The sequence below is a fragment of the Hypanus sabinus genome, chromosome 9, assembly GCF_030144855.1.
Source record: "Hypanus sabinus isolate sHypSab1 chromosome 9, sHypSab1.hap1, whole genome shotgun sequence".
Lineage (NCBI taxonomy): Eukaryota > Metazoa > Chordata > Chondrichthyes > Myliobatiformes > Dasyatidae > Hypanus > Hypanus sabinus.
The window spans coordinates 7,189,867-7,207,035 of record NC_082714.1 but is presented as its reverse complement, the minus strand read 5'-3'; the positions used below and the strand labels follow the sequence as shown (position 1 = coordinate 7,207,035).

Here is a 17,169-nt window from a genome sequence, read left to right as displayed (position 1 = left end):
CCAAACACTGCTTCTACAGAAAGACCATTACGTTAGCAGTGAAACCTTTTCCAAGGTGTTACATAACTATAATAGGATCAATGAAAGATCAATCAGAGTGCAGAAGACAACTGTGCAAATGCAAATATAAACAAAGAGTAATAAGTAACAAGATAAAGAGTCCCTAAAGTGAAATCTTTGATTGTGGGAACATCTCAATGAATGGACAAGTGAGTGTAGTTAACCCCTTCTGTTCAAGAACCTGATGGTTGTCAGGCAGTAACTGTTCTTGAACCTGGTGGTGCAAGTTCTGAGGCTCTTGTACCTTCTACCTGATGGCAGCAGCAAGAAAAAAGCAAGGCCTGGGTGGTGAGGATCTCTGATGATGGATGCTGCTTTCCTATGACAGCATTTCATGTAGATGGTTGGGAGGGCTTTATCTGTGATGTACTGGACTGAATCCACTACATTTGTAGGATTTTCCATTCAAAGGCATTGGTGTTTTCCATATCAGGTCATGATGCAGCCAGTCAATATACTCTCCACAACACATCTATAGAAGTTTTTGATGTTGTGCTGAATTTCTGCAAGAACTTTGACAAATTTCTATAGATAGGACAGATAAAGCTAATCCTTACACATCGATGTCTCTGACAAATGAAATCTCTTCCTACAGTGCTCTGCTGGGGAAAGAAATAAATGTAAAGAGTAATTTTTATCGACAATAGCCAATTTTGAGAGGTAAATTTTAGGTAGGGTACTGTGGATATCTCATCAGTAGAAATACAGCCATAGGAATTTTCCCCTTATTTTTCAGAACAGTGGCTTAGGACTTTTATGATTAATCTAGTTGAAAGGTTGAACATCTTAAAGATAACACCTTTGACTCGCGGCAGCTCTCTACTAACTCAGTCAAGATTTTGTGCTTAAGTCCCTGGAATGGGGCTTGGACTCAAAACCTGACTGGGAAGTTGAGTCCTGCCAATTGTGTCTGCACCACAGCTGATGCTAATGTCTTTGAATTGTCTAATTGAAGAGTTTTATTGTAAAGTAACTCAGCATTCATTAAGATACTGTCCTTTGTGTTTCGAACTCTAGAGTGGGGCACACAACCTACCCACTGGTGGTGGTGGCTCTCCATTGGTTAGGGTCAACCCAATGGATGTTGTGACCGAACTGTCTTAAGTTGAAGTCAGATACCTCAGCCTGGGCAGTACGATTTAGAGAGCAACCTGTTACCCATGTAGCGGGCTTCCCTCTTACATGCAGCTGATGAATCCAAAGGAAAAGCAGAGACTGATACAGTTTGGTACCAGCAGGAGTTGCCAGTTGGTGTTGAATTCAACATAGCACCATCTTTGAGCGTCCAGTTCTGGGTTTCTCCTCAGGGTTAATTACTGAAGCCCTCCCCATGAGTGGGTACAGTCTTAAAGCAGTGGAGGTTTGAGATCAGAACTGCCAACCACAGTGAACAAGCCCCATCTGCCCAGAGCAACTGATTTAAAGATGCCAGTAAACCATTAAGCCACAAAGCCATTGTTGTGATGGAAAATAACTGGTTCTTTGAGTCTCAACAGTAGAGGCCTAGACACACAAAGTTTTAATAATAAGGAATTTATTTACAAGGGGAAGTCAGGTCAACACAAGCAACTACAATACAAAGGAAGTTGTGTGGGGACAGGGGACAGTTACACATACAAAGAACAAGGGAAAAGCACTACAACAGCTATCCCCCTTGACCTTGGATAGCTGTGGCTCCCTTACCAGGACAAACGATAGACCTTCCCAAACATAAATCAATGCACTTACCTCCAATGTGGTGGTCTGTGTTATGAATGTACCACAGCTCTGAGGGGCCGAAGGGTGCGGGGTAGCCCCCTCCTTTGTGAGAATCGCAAGATCACTATTGATTTGGGTCAGGAGACCCAGGAAATGAGAGAGAGACGTGCAGAATGTCTTGTTCCCCCCCGGCGATATAAAGCTACGGGAAACGGCCATTGTCTCTTGAAGACAAACTTGTGTATTACAATACTGTGCTATGTGGAAGCCCTCAGGCAAAGTGGGCTGGTTGAGGGAGAGATTGCCTCACCCCAACCTGATTGACATCTGAGACCCTGTGAGTCAGGATAAAAGAGGGTCTGTGGGAACAGCCCCTTCAGACGCACCAGAAGAAACGCTAGCAATCCCGTAATAGCGGAAGCCGGTGGGAGGAGGCCACGTGCGTTCGGTTCCATTTGCCCCGGAATCAGTGGCTTTTACCACGGGAGACTGGCTTTTAGCTAACAACGGGGAAACCAACTCCCAAAAGACTCGAAGGATTGGCATCAGAAAAGAACTGGGCAAGTTTAACCCGTCTTTCTCTCAAACCCAAAACGCTGCAGCTTGAACGAACTAACAGCGACTTTTATGTTTCCATCGGACAATACATTATCCCCTAGACAACGATAGAGCTATTTCTTATTGATTATTATTATACCTGCACTTTTAGATTTAGTATTGATGACGTATATTATCTGTATGTTTGCATTGATCTTATTTTTGTGTACCTTTATCAATAAATACTGTTAAAAATAGTACCATCAGACTTCAACGGACCTCTCTATCTTTGCTGGTAAGTGACCCAGTTACGGGGTTCGTAACATCTGTAAGAGAGGACTAGCCAAGGGCAAGTCTCGCCTTTTAAAGCATGGGGCTGGGCGAGATAATCCAATTAAGGTGACCAATAATTTAGGTGTGCATTGATTAGTTGGGAGGGACCAAATGTTGATTGGCATGTGGTGTGTCCTCCGACCAGCCAGGTGGCAGTGCATCTGTCACGTGGCCGGTATCTCTGGACACAGCCATAGATAGCAATAATGAGAGCATACCCTTGATAATGTATTAATAAATTTATCATCCTTCACAACTCACAATCCATTTAAATAAACCTATACATTCAAACCATACATACATCATTACACATGAGGTATTCAAATAAATTTGAGTGGGAAGAAAGCAAACTAAGTTAATTTCTCTGGGAAAGTGTGGAAATCATTAGCTGCTCCCTCTCTCCCTCGCAGTAATTTTATTTGTTCTGTGAGCTGTCTGATTTCTTCTTCCTGATCAATCACTTTCTGCTGTAGACTCTTAATTTCTTGTTCCTGGGTCATGACTTTCTGTTCTAGTTTCTCATGCAGCTGACTGATCTGTGGGTAGGAGAGAGAGAATGAAAATCAGTGAAGCATAAAAGTAAATAGCACTGAGTTTAATAAGTATCACGAAAATCAGCCTCCCCTTTGTCTATACCTCTCACTGCCTTGGTAAAACAGCCAACGTAATCAAAGGTCCCACCCACCGTGGTTGTTCTTTCCCACTTCCATCCGGCAGAAGGTTCAAAAGTTTGAGAACACGCATGAACAGGCTAAAGAGCAGCTTCTGGCACATTGGCCTTCAGAAATCAATGTATCGGGTACAGGAGATGGGATGTTATGTTGAAGTTGTATGAGATGCTGGTGAGGCCTGATTTGGAGTATTGTGTGCAGTATTGGTCACCTACCTCCAGAAAATATGTAAATAAGGCTGAATAGAATACACACAAAATTTACAGTATGTTGCTAGTCCGAAGGACTCAAGTTATAAGGAAAGATTGAATAGGTTATAACTTTATTCCTTGGAATATAGAAGATTGAGAAGAAATTTGATGGAGTTAAACATAATTATGAGGGGTAAAGATAGGGTAAATGCAAGCGGGCTTTTTCCACTGAGGTTGGGTGGGACTACAACCAGATGTCATGGGTTAAGGATGAAAGGTGAAAAGTCTAAAGAGAACATGAAGGGTAACTTATTCATTCAAAGGGTCATGAGAGTGTAGAACAAACTACCTGCACAAGTGGTGCATGTGAGCTTAATTTCAATGTTTAAGAGAAGTTTAGATACATGGATGGGAGGGCTACGGTGGGCTTGCAGGTTGATGGAAGTAGGCAGTTTAAATGGTTTCCGCATGGTCTAGATGAACCAAAGGGCCTGTTTTTGTGTTGTACTTTTCTAAGCTTCAGTGACAGCTTCCATCCTGTCCTGTTAAAAGACTCTTGAAAAGACTTAGTCATAGAACACATAGAACACTACAGCGCAGAAACAGGCCCGAATCCTGTACTCAAGTGCGCTGACTGATGAAGGCTAGTGGCCAAAAGCCTTCTTCGTGTCCCTATCTTACTGTAACACTGATTTTAATGAACTATGCACTTCCATTCCAAGGGCTCTCAGTTCTACAACACTCTCAGAGTGCTACCATTCACTGTACAAGTCCTACCCTGGTTTGATCTCCAAAGTGTAATACCTCACAATGTCCTGGATTGAAGCATGTGCCAATCCTCAATTCACAAATTGATTCCTCTGTAATTTGTCATGATGTTCTGCACCATCAACGATACCATCTATTTTAGTATCATTGACAGATTTACTAACTATAACTTCATACATATATGTCCAAATTGTTTATATAAATTTGTTCCAGTTGACCTTCACCAATTTTTATGATACACCACAGAAAGCATTCCATCCAGATCCACCACGACATGGTATGACAACTGCTCTGTTCAAGACTACAAGAAACTGCAGAGTTGTGGACACAGCCTGTTGCATCACAGAAACCATGGATTCTGTCCGCTGCCTCTGGAAAGCAGCTGGCATAACCAAACACCCCTCCCACCCTATTATATCTTATTTTTTTTTCAATCTTTCTATTTTTAAATCATTTTTAAATAAAAGATTTAAGCAGAATTAGGCCATTCAGCCCATCCAGTCTGTTCTGCTGTATCATCATGGCTGTTCCATTTCCCTCACAACCACATCCTTTGCCTTATATAAACTGTGGAACGGGTTTTCTCATCCCAATGAGCGGCACCTTACAGCAACCCACCAATTTAACCCTAGCCTAATCAATTGGACAATTTACAGTGACCAATTAACCTACTAACCAGTACATCTTTGGACTGTGGGAGGAAACCAGACCACCCAGAGGAAACCCACACGATCACAGAAAGGTGCACAAACTTCTTACAGAGAGTACCAGAATTGAACTCTGATGCCCTGAGCAGTAATAGCATCGCGGTTAAATGCCACATTACCGTGGTGCCCATCCTGACAATATGCATAGTTAGGCTCAGGGAGAGCTTACCGTGAGAGGACAGAAGAGCTCACTGGCCAACATCTCATCTGCACTTGGTCTGTGGGAGGCAACTTGGCTGGTAAGCAGCTTTATGTATTTGGCTTGTACAGGCCACCGTTGCGTAAAGTCCTCTGGAATGTGGCCTTCCCGAAGCGCTGTGATGACCTTTATCCTTTCCATCACAGTTCCGAAGGGATGAAAGAGCTCCAAGAAGATGATGCCAACACTATACATATCTGACTGAAAGAGCAGATAGAAACATACTGGTGTTAAAGCACAATAGTCCAGTCACACCAACCACTCTGTCTGTGCTAATCAAATTTAAGTTCAAGTTGATTGTCATCCGGCTGTACTGTCATCTTGTCATTCAGCCAAACGATCCAATGTTCCTCCAGACAATAGTGCACCCACAAAACATCTTGTTTTATTTACAGATACAGCATGGTCCTTCCCAACACCTTATAGATGGCGTTGTAATTAAACTCTAAACACCGATGCTCTGAGCTGTGATAGCATCGCACTAAACGCTAAGGTACAATGGCGCCCACAGCACATGGAGCAAAATGTTACCATTAGTAAGTCAATAAAATACAATTCAAAGTGCGTGTCGTGTGCAGCACAGGTGAATAGTAAACAACTCGCTGTCCTACTGATGAGAGCTCGGTGGTGGCAGGGTATTCATTAGTCTCACAGCCTGAGGGGAAGAAGCTGTTACCCAGTCTAGCAGTCCTAGTCCTGATGTTCCTGAACCTCCTTCCAGACGGTAGTGGGTCAAAGAGATTGTGGGATGGGTGGTAGGGATCCTCAACAATGCTTTGGGCCCTTCGTCTACAATGCTCCTGGTAGATGCCCAATTATCCTCTCTACAACTTTTACCATCCTCTGTGGGATCTTGCCTTGCAGATTCCATACCTCACAATGATGCAGCTAGACAGGACATTCTCCATGATGCTCTTGGAGAAAGATATGAGAACGGGGACTGGGAGCCTTGCACGTCTCAATCTCCTTGGAAAGCGTAGACACATATCTTAGAGGTGCTGATGCCAGGATTGAACCCAGGTTGCTAGTGCTATCAGGCAGCAGCTTAGACTATGCCACGGTCAGAACACTGGCTTGGTGAATAAGTGAATTATAAAGGGGTCAATTACACAGGAATCATGTTTTAAACATAAAATGTGTACCTTAAAATCATAGTGAGAGCCTTTCAGTTGTTCTGGGGAAGCATATAGAGAGGTTCCAACTCCCGCAGTGTGTTTCAAGTCTGGGTGAAAACAGGAAACAGAGAAGGTCAGTGACAAAATAGAGCAAAAAGTGACACCGAACCTTCCTGGGAGATGTTAGGGCACTGGGTAGATACTTACTAAAACAGACATGTTTACAGGACCATCTTAAGACCATAAGACATGGGAGCAGAATTAGGCCATTTGGTCCATTGACTCTGGGGCAGGAAATTAATCTCAATCTTACAACTTCCTTTATTTTTTGAGATACAGCACAGAACAGGCCCTTCCAACCCTTCGAGCCACACCGCCCAGCAATCGCCCAATTTAATCCTAGTCTGATCACAGGACAACTCACAATGACCAATTAACCTACCAACAGGTACGTCTTTGGACTGTGAGAGGAAACCCATGTGGTCAGGGGGGGGAAATACAAACTCCTTAGAGGCAGTGACGGGAATTGAACCAAAGTCACCTGTACTATGTTACCATGCCACCCCAGTTGTGCTCTGGTCTCAGAAGTGCAGAGAGAGGGAAGTGAGCTACTCTCTGAACATCATGTCTGCCTCCTCTAATACTCACTAGATTCTTCAGTCTTGGCTGGCCAAGAATCCGATGTCTCAACGATGTCACTGCAGGCCAGTCCAAAATCGCCAATCCGAACACGACAGTCAGGGGCATGAAGAAATATGTTCCTCGGCTTTAATAGAACATAGTATGAGTATATTTATCAAGTACATTCATGAACAATGCAGGCTGAATGTAACATAACTATATAAACAAGGATTTTCCTTCCTGAATACATTTGGGCGTACCTTAGGGATTTTGGGCTGCTGATCCATGAAAATCACCATGAAATTTCCCTATTGCACACCATGTTTTCTAAAATCACCTATATTTGTAATTTCAATTCATAATTCAGGTCGGAGTAACTGATGCAGAGACTATGGAAGGCATTTTTATTGGTCTACAATTCAAACAGACCATCAATGAAAGTTAATTCGAAGAACTTCTAGTGGAACAGGAGAAAATTGTATGGAAAGCAGTCAATGGTGTTGCTGAAAATTTTCTTGGCAATTATAGAGCACCAAACTACATAGAGCTGGTTGCCAACATGCTTCAAGCATACAAAACCGTGCAACATGGCACTAAAGATTCATTTTCTGCATTCCCATTTAGACCTCCTCCCTGCAAATCAGTGACGACCATGATTAAAGGTTTCACCAGGACATTGCAGTCACGGCGAAACGGAATCCATCAATGCTGCCTGATTATTGTTGTGAGAAGCCTCAGACACTGAGCAAAAAAACAAAAATCATCAACAAAGCATTTTTAGCTTAGTTGAACTACTTCAAAGCGTCAGCACCATTATGCAATTATTACAATTAAGCAATCTGGACTATAAATATGTGAGAACTCACCTGGACAATAAACTGGACTGGACTGAAAACATAGGGGATCTGTACAAGGAGGGGCAGTGTCAACTGTACTTTGAGGAGGCTCTGGTCATTCAACATCTGCAGTACTATGCTGCAGATCTTCTACAACTCAGTGGTGGCCAGCATTCTATTGCATGCTGGAGTCTGCCGGGGCGGCAGGGTGAGTGCAGTTGATGCCAAGAAGATCAGTAAGCTCATCAGGAAGGCTGGTTCTGTGCTGGAGGTGGAACTGGATTCCCTGGTAGTTGTGTCAGAAGCTACAGAGCATTATGGACAATCCCTCTCACCCCCTCCATGACATCCTGGACAAACAGAGGAGCATCTATAGTAACAGACTGATTCTATTGAAGGTGCACCACTGAACGCCACAGGAGATCCTTTCTCCCTGTGGCTATAAGACTCTACAACTCCTCCTCTTTAAGTATATGATTTCATTGCACATCTGTACTTTGCACTCTTACTTTTTAATGTATTTCTTTTCGTACCTCAATACTTACATTTTGTATTTTAAAGTATAAATTTCTGACTGGGCAACCTTGCAACAATAATTTCCTTCGAGATAAAGTTTTAGGTTATCTTATTTTATCCAAATGTATTATGTTCAATAAAAGTTAGTTTCTTCTTTCTCCAAATTCCTACATGATACAAGTAGTCTGAACTTATATTTGTATTCAGCTTCAAGCGGTCTGTCATAAATAAAACTAAATTCTGAGGAGGCAACACTTTCGAAAAAAGAGTTGTCCAGTGCTATTTTCACATGCACTGAGGTAGAGTGAAAACTTTGTTTTGCTTGCCGTCTATACAAATAATACAGTGTGTTGTGGTAGAACAAGGTAAAACTAACAAAATGCAAAGTGAAGTGCTAGTTACAATGAAAGCGCAGTGCAGACAGACAATAAAGTGGAAGGGTACGTCTCCCAGTGACGGCATGGGTTTCCTCCCAAATTCCGTAGACATTCAGGTTAGGGTTAGTAAGTTGTTAGGCATCAGAAGTGTGGCAACATTTGCAGGCATGTCCTCGTACTGTGTTGGCCGTTGACACAAATGATGCAGTTAACTGTGTACTTCAATATACCTATGATAAATAAAGCTAATCTTTAACAGACATAATGAATTCACTCAGTCATCCACAGAATGTGTCCTATTCACCATAACTACTACACTGCTAACTCACTGGGATCACAGCACGGCAGCACTTCTACTTCATTAGGAGTTTGCAAAGACTTGGCATGACATCTAAAACTCCGATAAACATCCATAGACGTGTAATGGAGACTTGGAAACTATATAGACATGCTGCATCACGGCCTGGATTGGAAACACCAACGTCTTTGAATGGAAAATCCTTCAAAAAGTAGTGGATATGTCCCAGTCCATCACAAGAAAAGACCTCCCAACCATTGAGCACATCTACATGGAACAGGAAAGCAGCCTCCATCATCAGGGACCCCAACCACCCAGGACATGCTCTCTTCTCCCTGCAGCCATCAGAAAAAAAGGGGCAGGGGCCTCAGGACTCACACCATCAGGTTTGGGAACAGTTATTACTCCTCGACTATCAGACTCTTGAAACATAGGGGATAACTTCACTTGCCCATCATTGAAATGATGTTAGAGCAATGATGTGGTGGCCATTACAGAGACTTGGATGGCTCAGGGGCAGGAATGGCTACTTAGAGTGCCAGGCTTTAGATGTTTCAGAAAGGATAGGGAGGGAGGCAAAAGAGGTGGGGGTGTGCCACTGTCAATCAGAGATAGTGTCGTGGCTGCAGAAAAGGAGGAAGTTACGGAGGGATTGTTTACTGAGTCTCTGTGGGTGGAGGTTAGGAACAGGAAGGGGTCAATAACTCTACTGGGTGTTTTTTTATAGGCCACCCAATAGTAACAAGGACATCGAGGAGCAGATAGGGAGATAGATTCTGGAAAGGTGTAATAATAACAGGGCTGTCGTGGTGGAAGATTTTAATTTCACAAATATCAATTGGCATCTCGCTAGAGCGAGGGGTTTAGATGGAGTGGTGTTTATTAGGAGTGTTCAGGAAGATTTCTTGACACAATATGTAGATAAGCCTACAAAAGGAGAGTCTGTACTGATCTGGTATTGGGAAATGAACCTGGTCAGGTGTCAGCTCTCTCAGTGGGACAGCATTTTGGAGATAGTGATCACAACTCTATCTCCTTAACCATAGCATTGGAGAGAGATAGGATCAGACAAGTTAGGAAAGTGTTTAATTGGAGTAAGGGGTAATATGAGGCTATCAGGCAGAAACTTGGAAGCATAAATTGGGAACATAAGTTCTCAGGGAAATGTACGGAAGAAATGTGGCAAATGTTCACAGGATATTTGTATGGAGTTCTGCATAGGTACATTCCAATGAGACAGGGAAATTATGGTAGGGTACAGGAACCATGGTGTACAAAGGCTGTTGAAAATCTAGTCAAGAAGAAAAGAAAAACTTATGATGAAGAAAAAAAATGATGGCAGAATACAGCATTAATGGTAAGACTCTTTCTTGGCAGTGTGGAGGATCAGAGGGATCTTGGGGTCTGAGTCCATACAACACTCAAAGCTGCTGCGCAGGTTGACTCTGGTTAAGAAGGTTCAGTGGCCTTCATTAACCGTGGGATTGAGTTTAGGAGCCGAGAGGTAACGTTGCAGCTATACAGGAGCCTGGTCAGACCCCACTTGGAGTACTGTGCTCAGTTCTGCTCACCTGAGCTGGCTGGTGGCATAGTGGGATCAGCACCGGACCCGAGTTCGAATCTAGCCGGCTTTCCATCCGTGCTGGGTTGAACGTTGAGCTAGCAACTTGGCCTTGTAAAAATAAGAAAGCCTGCTAAAAAAACACTGTCACGATGGCGTCCTGATGACTCCACTCAGAGTTAAGGGCTTTCTTCTTCTTCTTGTCACCTCACTACAACAGGAAGGATGTGGAAACCATAGAAACCACAGAGGAGATTTACAGGGATGATGTCTGAATTGGGGAGCATGCCTTATGAGAATAGGCTGAGTGAACTCAGTCTTTTTTCCTTAGAGCGATGGAGGATGAGAGGTGACTTGATAGAGATGTATAAGATAAGGCACTGATCGTGTGGATAGTCAGAGGCTTTTTTCCTGGGCTGAAATTGCTAGCACGATAGGGCACAGTTTTAAGGTGCTTGGAAGTAGGTACAGGGGAGATGTCAGGGGTAAGTTTTTTTTTACGCAGAGAGTGGTGAATGCATGGAATGGGCTGCCGGCGACAGTGGTGGAGGCAGATTACGACAGGGTCTTTTAAGAGACTCCTAAGGCCTATGGGTAACCCTAGGTAATTTCTAAGGTAGAGACATGTTCGGCACAGCTTTTTGGGCCAAAGGGTCTGCATTGTGCTGTAGGTTTTCTATGTTTCTATGAAATGTTCCTGCAACCTATGGATTTACTTTCAAGGACTCTGTAGCTCATGTTCTCGATATTTATTGTCTTTTTATTTATTATTATCTCTCTCTGTTTGTATCTGCAGTTTGTTGTCTTTTGCACACTGGTTGAATGCAGCCTTTCATTGATTATATTATCGATTTAATGAGTATGCCCACAAGAAAATTAACCTCATGATGGTGACATTTATGCACTTTTACAATGAACTATGAAATGCTATCAGATCAATGTGGATGGCCAAAATTCTGAAATTCCACTTGAGAATGTAACACTGCAATAAGAATTCCACCTTAAGCATGATGTCACAATCTGCTGCCATCACAACCCAAAATGAATCAAAATTGCGCTTATTCAACTCCCAACAGGAAACTTCCCATACAGACCAAAGCAAAAGAAATACTGTAGGGATCTCAGTCCAATCTCATGAGTGACAGCGGCCAAACTTTTCTTGAGTTGTTTTTTGCAAGGACAGCTTGCAAGTCAAGATCATTCCTCGACAGAACGCTCACTCTGTAAAGAAGCACTGCTGAAGAACCTCATTTTCAAAAATGTGTGAATGCCAGTCTAAGTTTGATTATCTGCATGCTAAGCTTCACGATGCCATAATGAGGGACGACCAGGAGAGCATCACAAATCTGCTGACAGTACATCCAGTCAATGAGCCAATAAACATCTGGAAAAACTGTACCTTGGCGCCTATATATCAAAATCAGGTAAATCCTAACGGTGCCCTTAAAGTTTTATACATAGTTGAGGAGCTGTGATCCACATGGCTACAGATCAGCTGTTAGAAGGTGGGATTAGACTGTTCCACAACACAGGACTGAATGGTGCAAGTATCTGTAACTCCCTTAACAGCTATAAATCTAATTTTGCCAGTTTGTTTGAGGACAGAGTTGAACACCTCAATTCTCAAGAGAAATATTCCCTGTAGTGCAAGATCAATAATTCATCCACTCCAACTAATCGAGCCAAAGCCTCAAGTAGAACAGTTAAAGGCCAGTGCATAAAATTGGTCCCATCTTGCCCGCTCTGCAGATGCTGGAAAGCTTGAGCATCACATCAAAATGCTGAAGGAACTCAGCAAGTCAGACATCTATAGAGGGTATTGATGAAGAGTCTTGGCCCAAGACATCGACTGTTTATTCCTCTCCATTGATCTCCAAGACATTTGACTAAAAGCTTTGTACATTTTCCCTATAATTGAGAGGGTGGAGATGTGGGTGAGAGTCGATACAAGAAATATGAGCAACAGTAAGACACTTGGCCCCATCTTGCCTGCTTCTCCATCCCATAAGATCACGCCTAAGGCATTGCTCAGACCGCACACGGAGTATTGTCAGCAGTTTTGGGCCCCTTAACCAAGAAACGATGTGCTGGTATATAACCATATAACAATTACAGCACGGAAACAGGCCATTTCGGCCCTTCTAGTCCCTGCTGACGCTTACACTCACCTAGTCCCACTGGCCTGCACTCAGCAAATTGGTATTGGAGAAGGTTCAGAGGAAGTTCAAGAGAATGACTCAGTGAATGAAAGGGTTAATGTATGAGCAACATTTGATGGCACTGGGCCCAAACACAATGGTGTTCAGAAGAATGAGGTAGAAACTCTTTGAAACCTATCAAATATTGAAAGGCCTAGCTAGAACAGACGTGCAGAGGATGTTTCCTGTAGTGGGGGAGATCTAGGATCAGAAGGCACAGACTCAGAATAGAGGAACGTCCCTTTAGAACTGAGGTGAAAAGGATTTTCTTTAGAGCGAGTGGTGAATCTATGGAATTCATTGCCACAGATGGCTGTGGAGGCCAAATCATTGGGTATTTTTAAAGCGGAGGTTGACAGGTTCTTGATTAGTCAGGGCATCAAAGATTAGGAGAAGGCAGGACAATAGGGTTGAGTGGAGTAACAAATCACCCATGACAGAGTGTGGCAGAGAAGATCTGATGACCCAAATGCCTTAATTCTGCTCCTATTTCTTATGGTCTATGTCTGTTTTTGTCTCATCTTCCTGCCACTTTCTTGCATTAATCCCATATCAAAATTCAAAATAAAATTTATTATCAAAGTACATACATGTCACATTCCTTTTCTGCGGGCATACTTAGCAAATCTATACAATAGTAACTGTAAACTGGATCAATGGACATCGAACTATGCATATGCATATATAAATAAATAGCAATAAATAACCATAATCCTTGATTCCCATTGTAAGTGGTCAGAACTGAAACAGGTTTATTATCATTGACGTGTCATGAAATTTGTTGTTTGATGGCAGCAGTGCAGTGCAATACGTAAAATATACTATAAATTACAATGTGAAATATATATTAAAAAGTTATTTAGTGCAAAAAGAGAGCAAAAGTAGTGAGGTAGTGTTCATGGGTTCATTGTCCATTCCAAAGCAAGAGAAGCAATTCTTGGAAGCATAAAGTCATTTGTACCCTAAAATATGCCTGGCAAAGGCTTTCTATATCACTGCGCTGGATTTGACTGTTCAATTGTTATTTTCCTTTGTAGTCTAACAACTTATGCCTGCTTGTATTTCTTACAACAGCCTCTGGCAACACTCACAAAATGCTGGAGGAACTGAGCAGGTCGGGCAGCATCTACAGAAATGAATAAACAGTCAATGCTTTGGGCCAAGACCCTTCCTTGGGACACAAGTTCAGTATGTTTCCTCGTGGACACAGAATGTATATGTAGTTGTTCCGTGTATCCCCTGGTGGTTACAGTTGTCTTTTCCTGGAATGTTCTTGGTATTGCATTATTTGAAAAGGGGCTATCTGATTAGTTGATTGTTATCTATAAATTTGAATCAAATGCCTTTTATCTTTGTTATAAAAATAGCTGAGCACTTTGGCCTGGCATCTTTCCCTTCTCGAAATAGCTTCTTGCTTCTCCCTGTTCCCAATTCCCTTTTTTCTATTAGCGCTTAATCAAACCATCATAAAGCAACAAGTTTTAAGTCTCTTTTTTGACTTTCGAAGGAATCTTGGATCAAAAACATCCCTTATAGGTAGCCTCCTCCCATCGAGCCATGAGGGGATTTATCACTGGGGGAGTGCTAGCAGACAAAAGGGGATCCATTGCTGGGGGAGTGCTGGCAAAAGATAGGGACTGGCACAGCATTGCGGAAGAATCAGCGCCAGCTCCTCACACCACAGCCTGCAGCCCGAGCTGTTATCTTTTAGTAATTATACCTGAGTGTTCAGACCAGAAGACTGAGGGACCTAGGCTCATTCTATCATCAGATGCAACTAGATTGTATGGTAGTAAATCACCCTCTTTGCAACAGTGTGTAAGATATGAAATGTTAACCAATATTATAGTTGCAAAGGTATCACTGTTTTGTTTCATTTCTACTAAATTTTTTTAATTTTGTACTCTTTTTCCATAACAAGTGACCTGATGAATTTTTCATTGGGAATTTGACAATAGCATGTAATGAAGCCTATTATGTGGTTTCTCAGATCAGCACAGTTGGAATAAGATCTTTTTTTAGTTAAGAGATACAGATGAAACAGGCCCTTCCGGCCCACAGAGTCACTTGGCCCAGCAACCCACCAATCTAAGCCCAGCATAATCACAGGCCAATTTACAATGTTAACTTACTAACGGTACATCTTTGGGCTACAGGAGGAAACCAGAGCACCCAGAGGAAACCCACGAAAACATGGGAAGGACGTACAAAGTTTTTTTTCTACAGAGGACGCCAGAATTGAACTCCAAACTCCAATGTCCTGAGCTGTAATAAAGTTGGGCTAACCGCTAAGCCAGGGATTCTCCATCTATTTTAGGACTCCCCCCAGGTTGGGAATCTCTGTGCTACACTGTCATCGCCACAGGCAGCTATGATGTCGAACCAACCTACTAACTGACCAAAGATGTACCAGTTAGTAGGTTAATTGGTCATTGTAAATTATCCTGTGGTTAGGTGAGGGTTAAATCGATGGCTACAGAGGCCAAGTCATTAAGTATATTTAAAGTGGAGGCCGATAGATTCTTGATTAGTAAAGGCAACAAAGATTACGAGGAGAAGGCTGAGACTGGGGTTGAGAGGGGAAATAAATCAGTCATGATTGAATAGCAGAACAGATACAATGGGTCTAATGCTGCTCTTTTGTTTTATGGTCTTGTGGACAACCTTGGTCTCCTGATCATGTTCCATTGATTTTCCTCTCACTGCAACTGAAAACACGCTAGTTTTCTTACTTCTCCAACTCCGATATAAAAAAACAGCAACTCTCCATCTTCACGGGATGCTGCCTGGTCTGTTGAGTATTCCCAACCGTGCTTTTATTTCAAATTTCTGGCATCTGTGGCTTTTCCATCAATAATCTGACCTTTCTCATCCTCAGGGACTGTCCATCCTACCAATTCACTTGGCTGCTACCTATCGGAAAGTGGGGAGCTTGGAATGTTTGATTCGACACAAGGCTGATCTGGAGGCAAAGTAAGTGAGGCAATTGAGAGCATCTCTTCTGCCTTTGAGCAACTATTATATGGAATACAGAATTACAGTTAAAATATAGAGGTTAAAGTTCCGATATACAGAAACACCAGCATGTACTTACAATGTCAACAGTATTATAAAAAGTGGTTTAAAGAGGACACAGTGCAGTGACTGAGGTAACAGAGGGCAGTGTGGTGGCTAACTAAAATTTAAAGTAAACTTTGTTATCAAAGTACATACATGTCACCATGAGGTCAACCCTGAGGTTCACTTTCTTGTGGACATACTCAGTAAATCTATAGAATCAATCAAAGACCAACCAACAGGTTCAACCAGAGTGCAGAAACAACAAACAGTGGAAATACAAAAAGGAGGAAAAATAATAGTAACATAAGATATAGGAGCAGAATTAGGCCATTTGGCCCATCAAGCCTGCTCCGCCATTTCATCATGGCATTTTCCTTCTCGGCCTCTTCTCCTGCCTTCTCCCCATATCCCTTCATGCCCTGGCCAATCAAAAATCTTCCGCCTCTGCCTTAAATATATCCAAACATTCGGTTTTCACAGCCACCTGTGGCAACAAATTCCACAGGTTCACCATTCAAAGAAAAGGATGCCCCTCTATTCTGAGGCTGTGTTCTTCAGTCTTAGGAAACATCCTCTCCATATCTCCATATGAAATAAAATAAATAAACAATAAATATTGACAACATGAGATGAAAAGTCCTTGAAAGTGAGTCCTTAGGCTGTGGGAACATTTCACTGATGGGACAAGTGAAGTTATCCCCTCTGATTCAAATCCCTGATGTTTCGGGGAAATAACTGTTCCTGAACCTGGTGGTGTAAGTCCTGAGGCTCTTATACCTACTTCGTGATGGCAGCAGTGAGAGGAGAGCACGGCCTGGGTGTTGGGGGTCCCCGATGATGGATGTTGCTTTCCTGTAACAACATTTCATGCAGATGTGCTCAATGTTTGGGAGGGACTGGGCATGGTTGGTCAGATTAACTGCCTGAGGGAGTTTTAGGAAAATATAGTTGGCAGGGTGGGGAGTGTCCACAATTATATTTCCTGTCCACTTCTTTGTCCTGTCTAAGTGATTGTTCCCTGGTAGACTGGTTGTGCAAATTACTACAGAGATATAGTTTCTACCGATTTGTTTCTCACGGGCTCTCTCTCTCCTCCTTTGTCTACTAGGGATGCCAGGGGTCGAAGTTCGTTGCACCATGCCCTCATGCACTGGCCCAACATTGCTCGGGGCTGCACCGTGCCCAAGACGAAGATTGAAAAGGCCATGGCGGCCATGCAGAGCCGGGCCTCTACCTGCCTCCACCTGATGTGCCAGCAAGGGGTGGATGTGAATGCCACAACAGGTGCCGAGGGCCGGGATACGCCGCTGCACCTGGCCGTCCGCTACGGGGTTTGGTCGGCCGTGGCGGTGCTGGCTCGCCACGGGGCCGAGCTGGAGGCCGCTGACCAGTATGGCATGACCCCCCTGCACATGGCCAGCTG

The 17,169-nt window shown here is 43.0% G+C and overlaps 1 protein-coding gene across 1 annotated transcript in view; it reads right to left on the bottom strand.

The window, feature by feature from the left end:
* Window positions 1-1,577: 1,577 nt before the first annotated feature.
* Window positions 1,578-17,169, bottom strand: part of eif2ak1 (eukaryotic translation initiation factor 2-alpha kinase 1) — a 56,928-nt gene continuing 41,336 nt past the window's right edge. The window contains exons 12-15 of the mRNA XM_059978994.1: window positions 6,928-7,045; window positions 6,307-6,386; window positions 5,135-5,365; window positions 1,578-3,164 (exon numbers count right to left, since the gene is read on the bottom strand). Of these exons, the coding sequence (XP_059834977.1) occupies window positions 2,979-3,164; window positions 5,135-5,365; window positions 6,307-6,386; window positions 6,928-7,045 (615 nt within the window). The 3' untranslated portion in view covers window positions 1,578-2,978. The remainder of the gene's footprint in view (window positions 3,165-5,134; window positions 5,366-6,306; window positions 6,387-6,927; window positions 7,046-17,169) is intronic.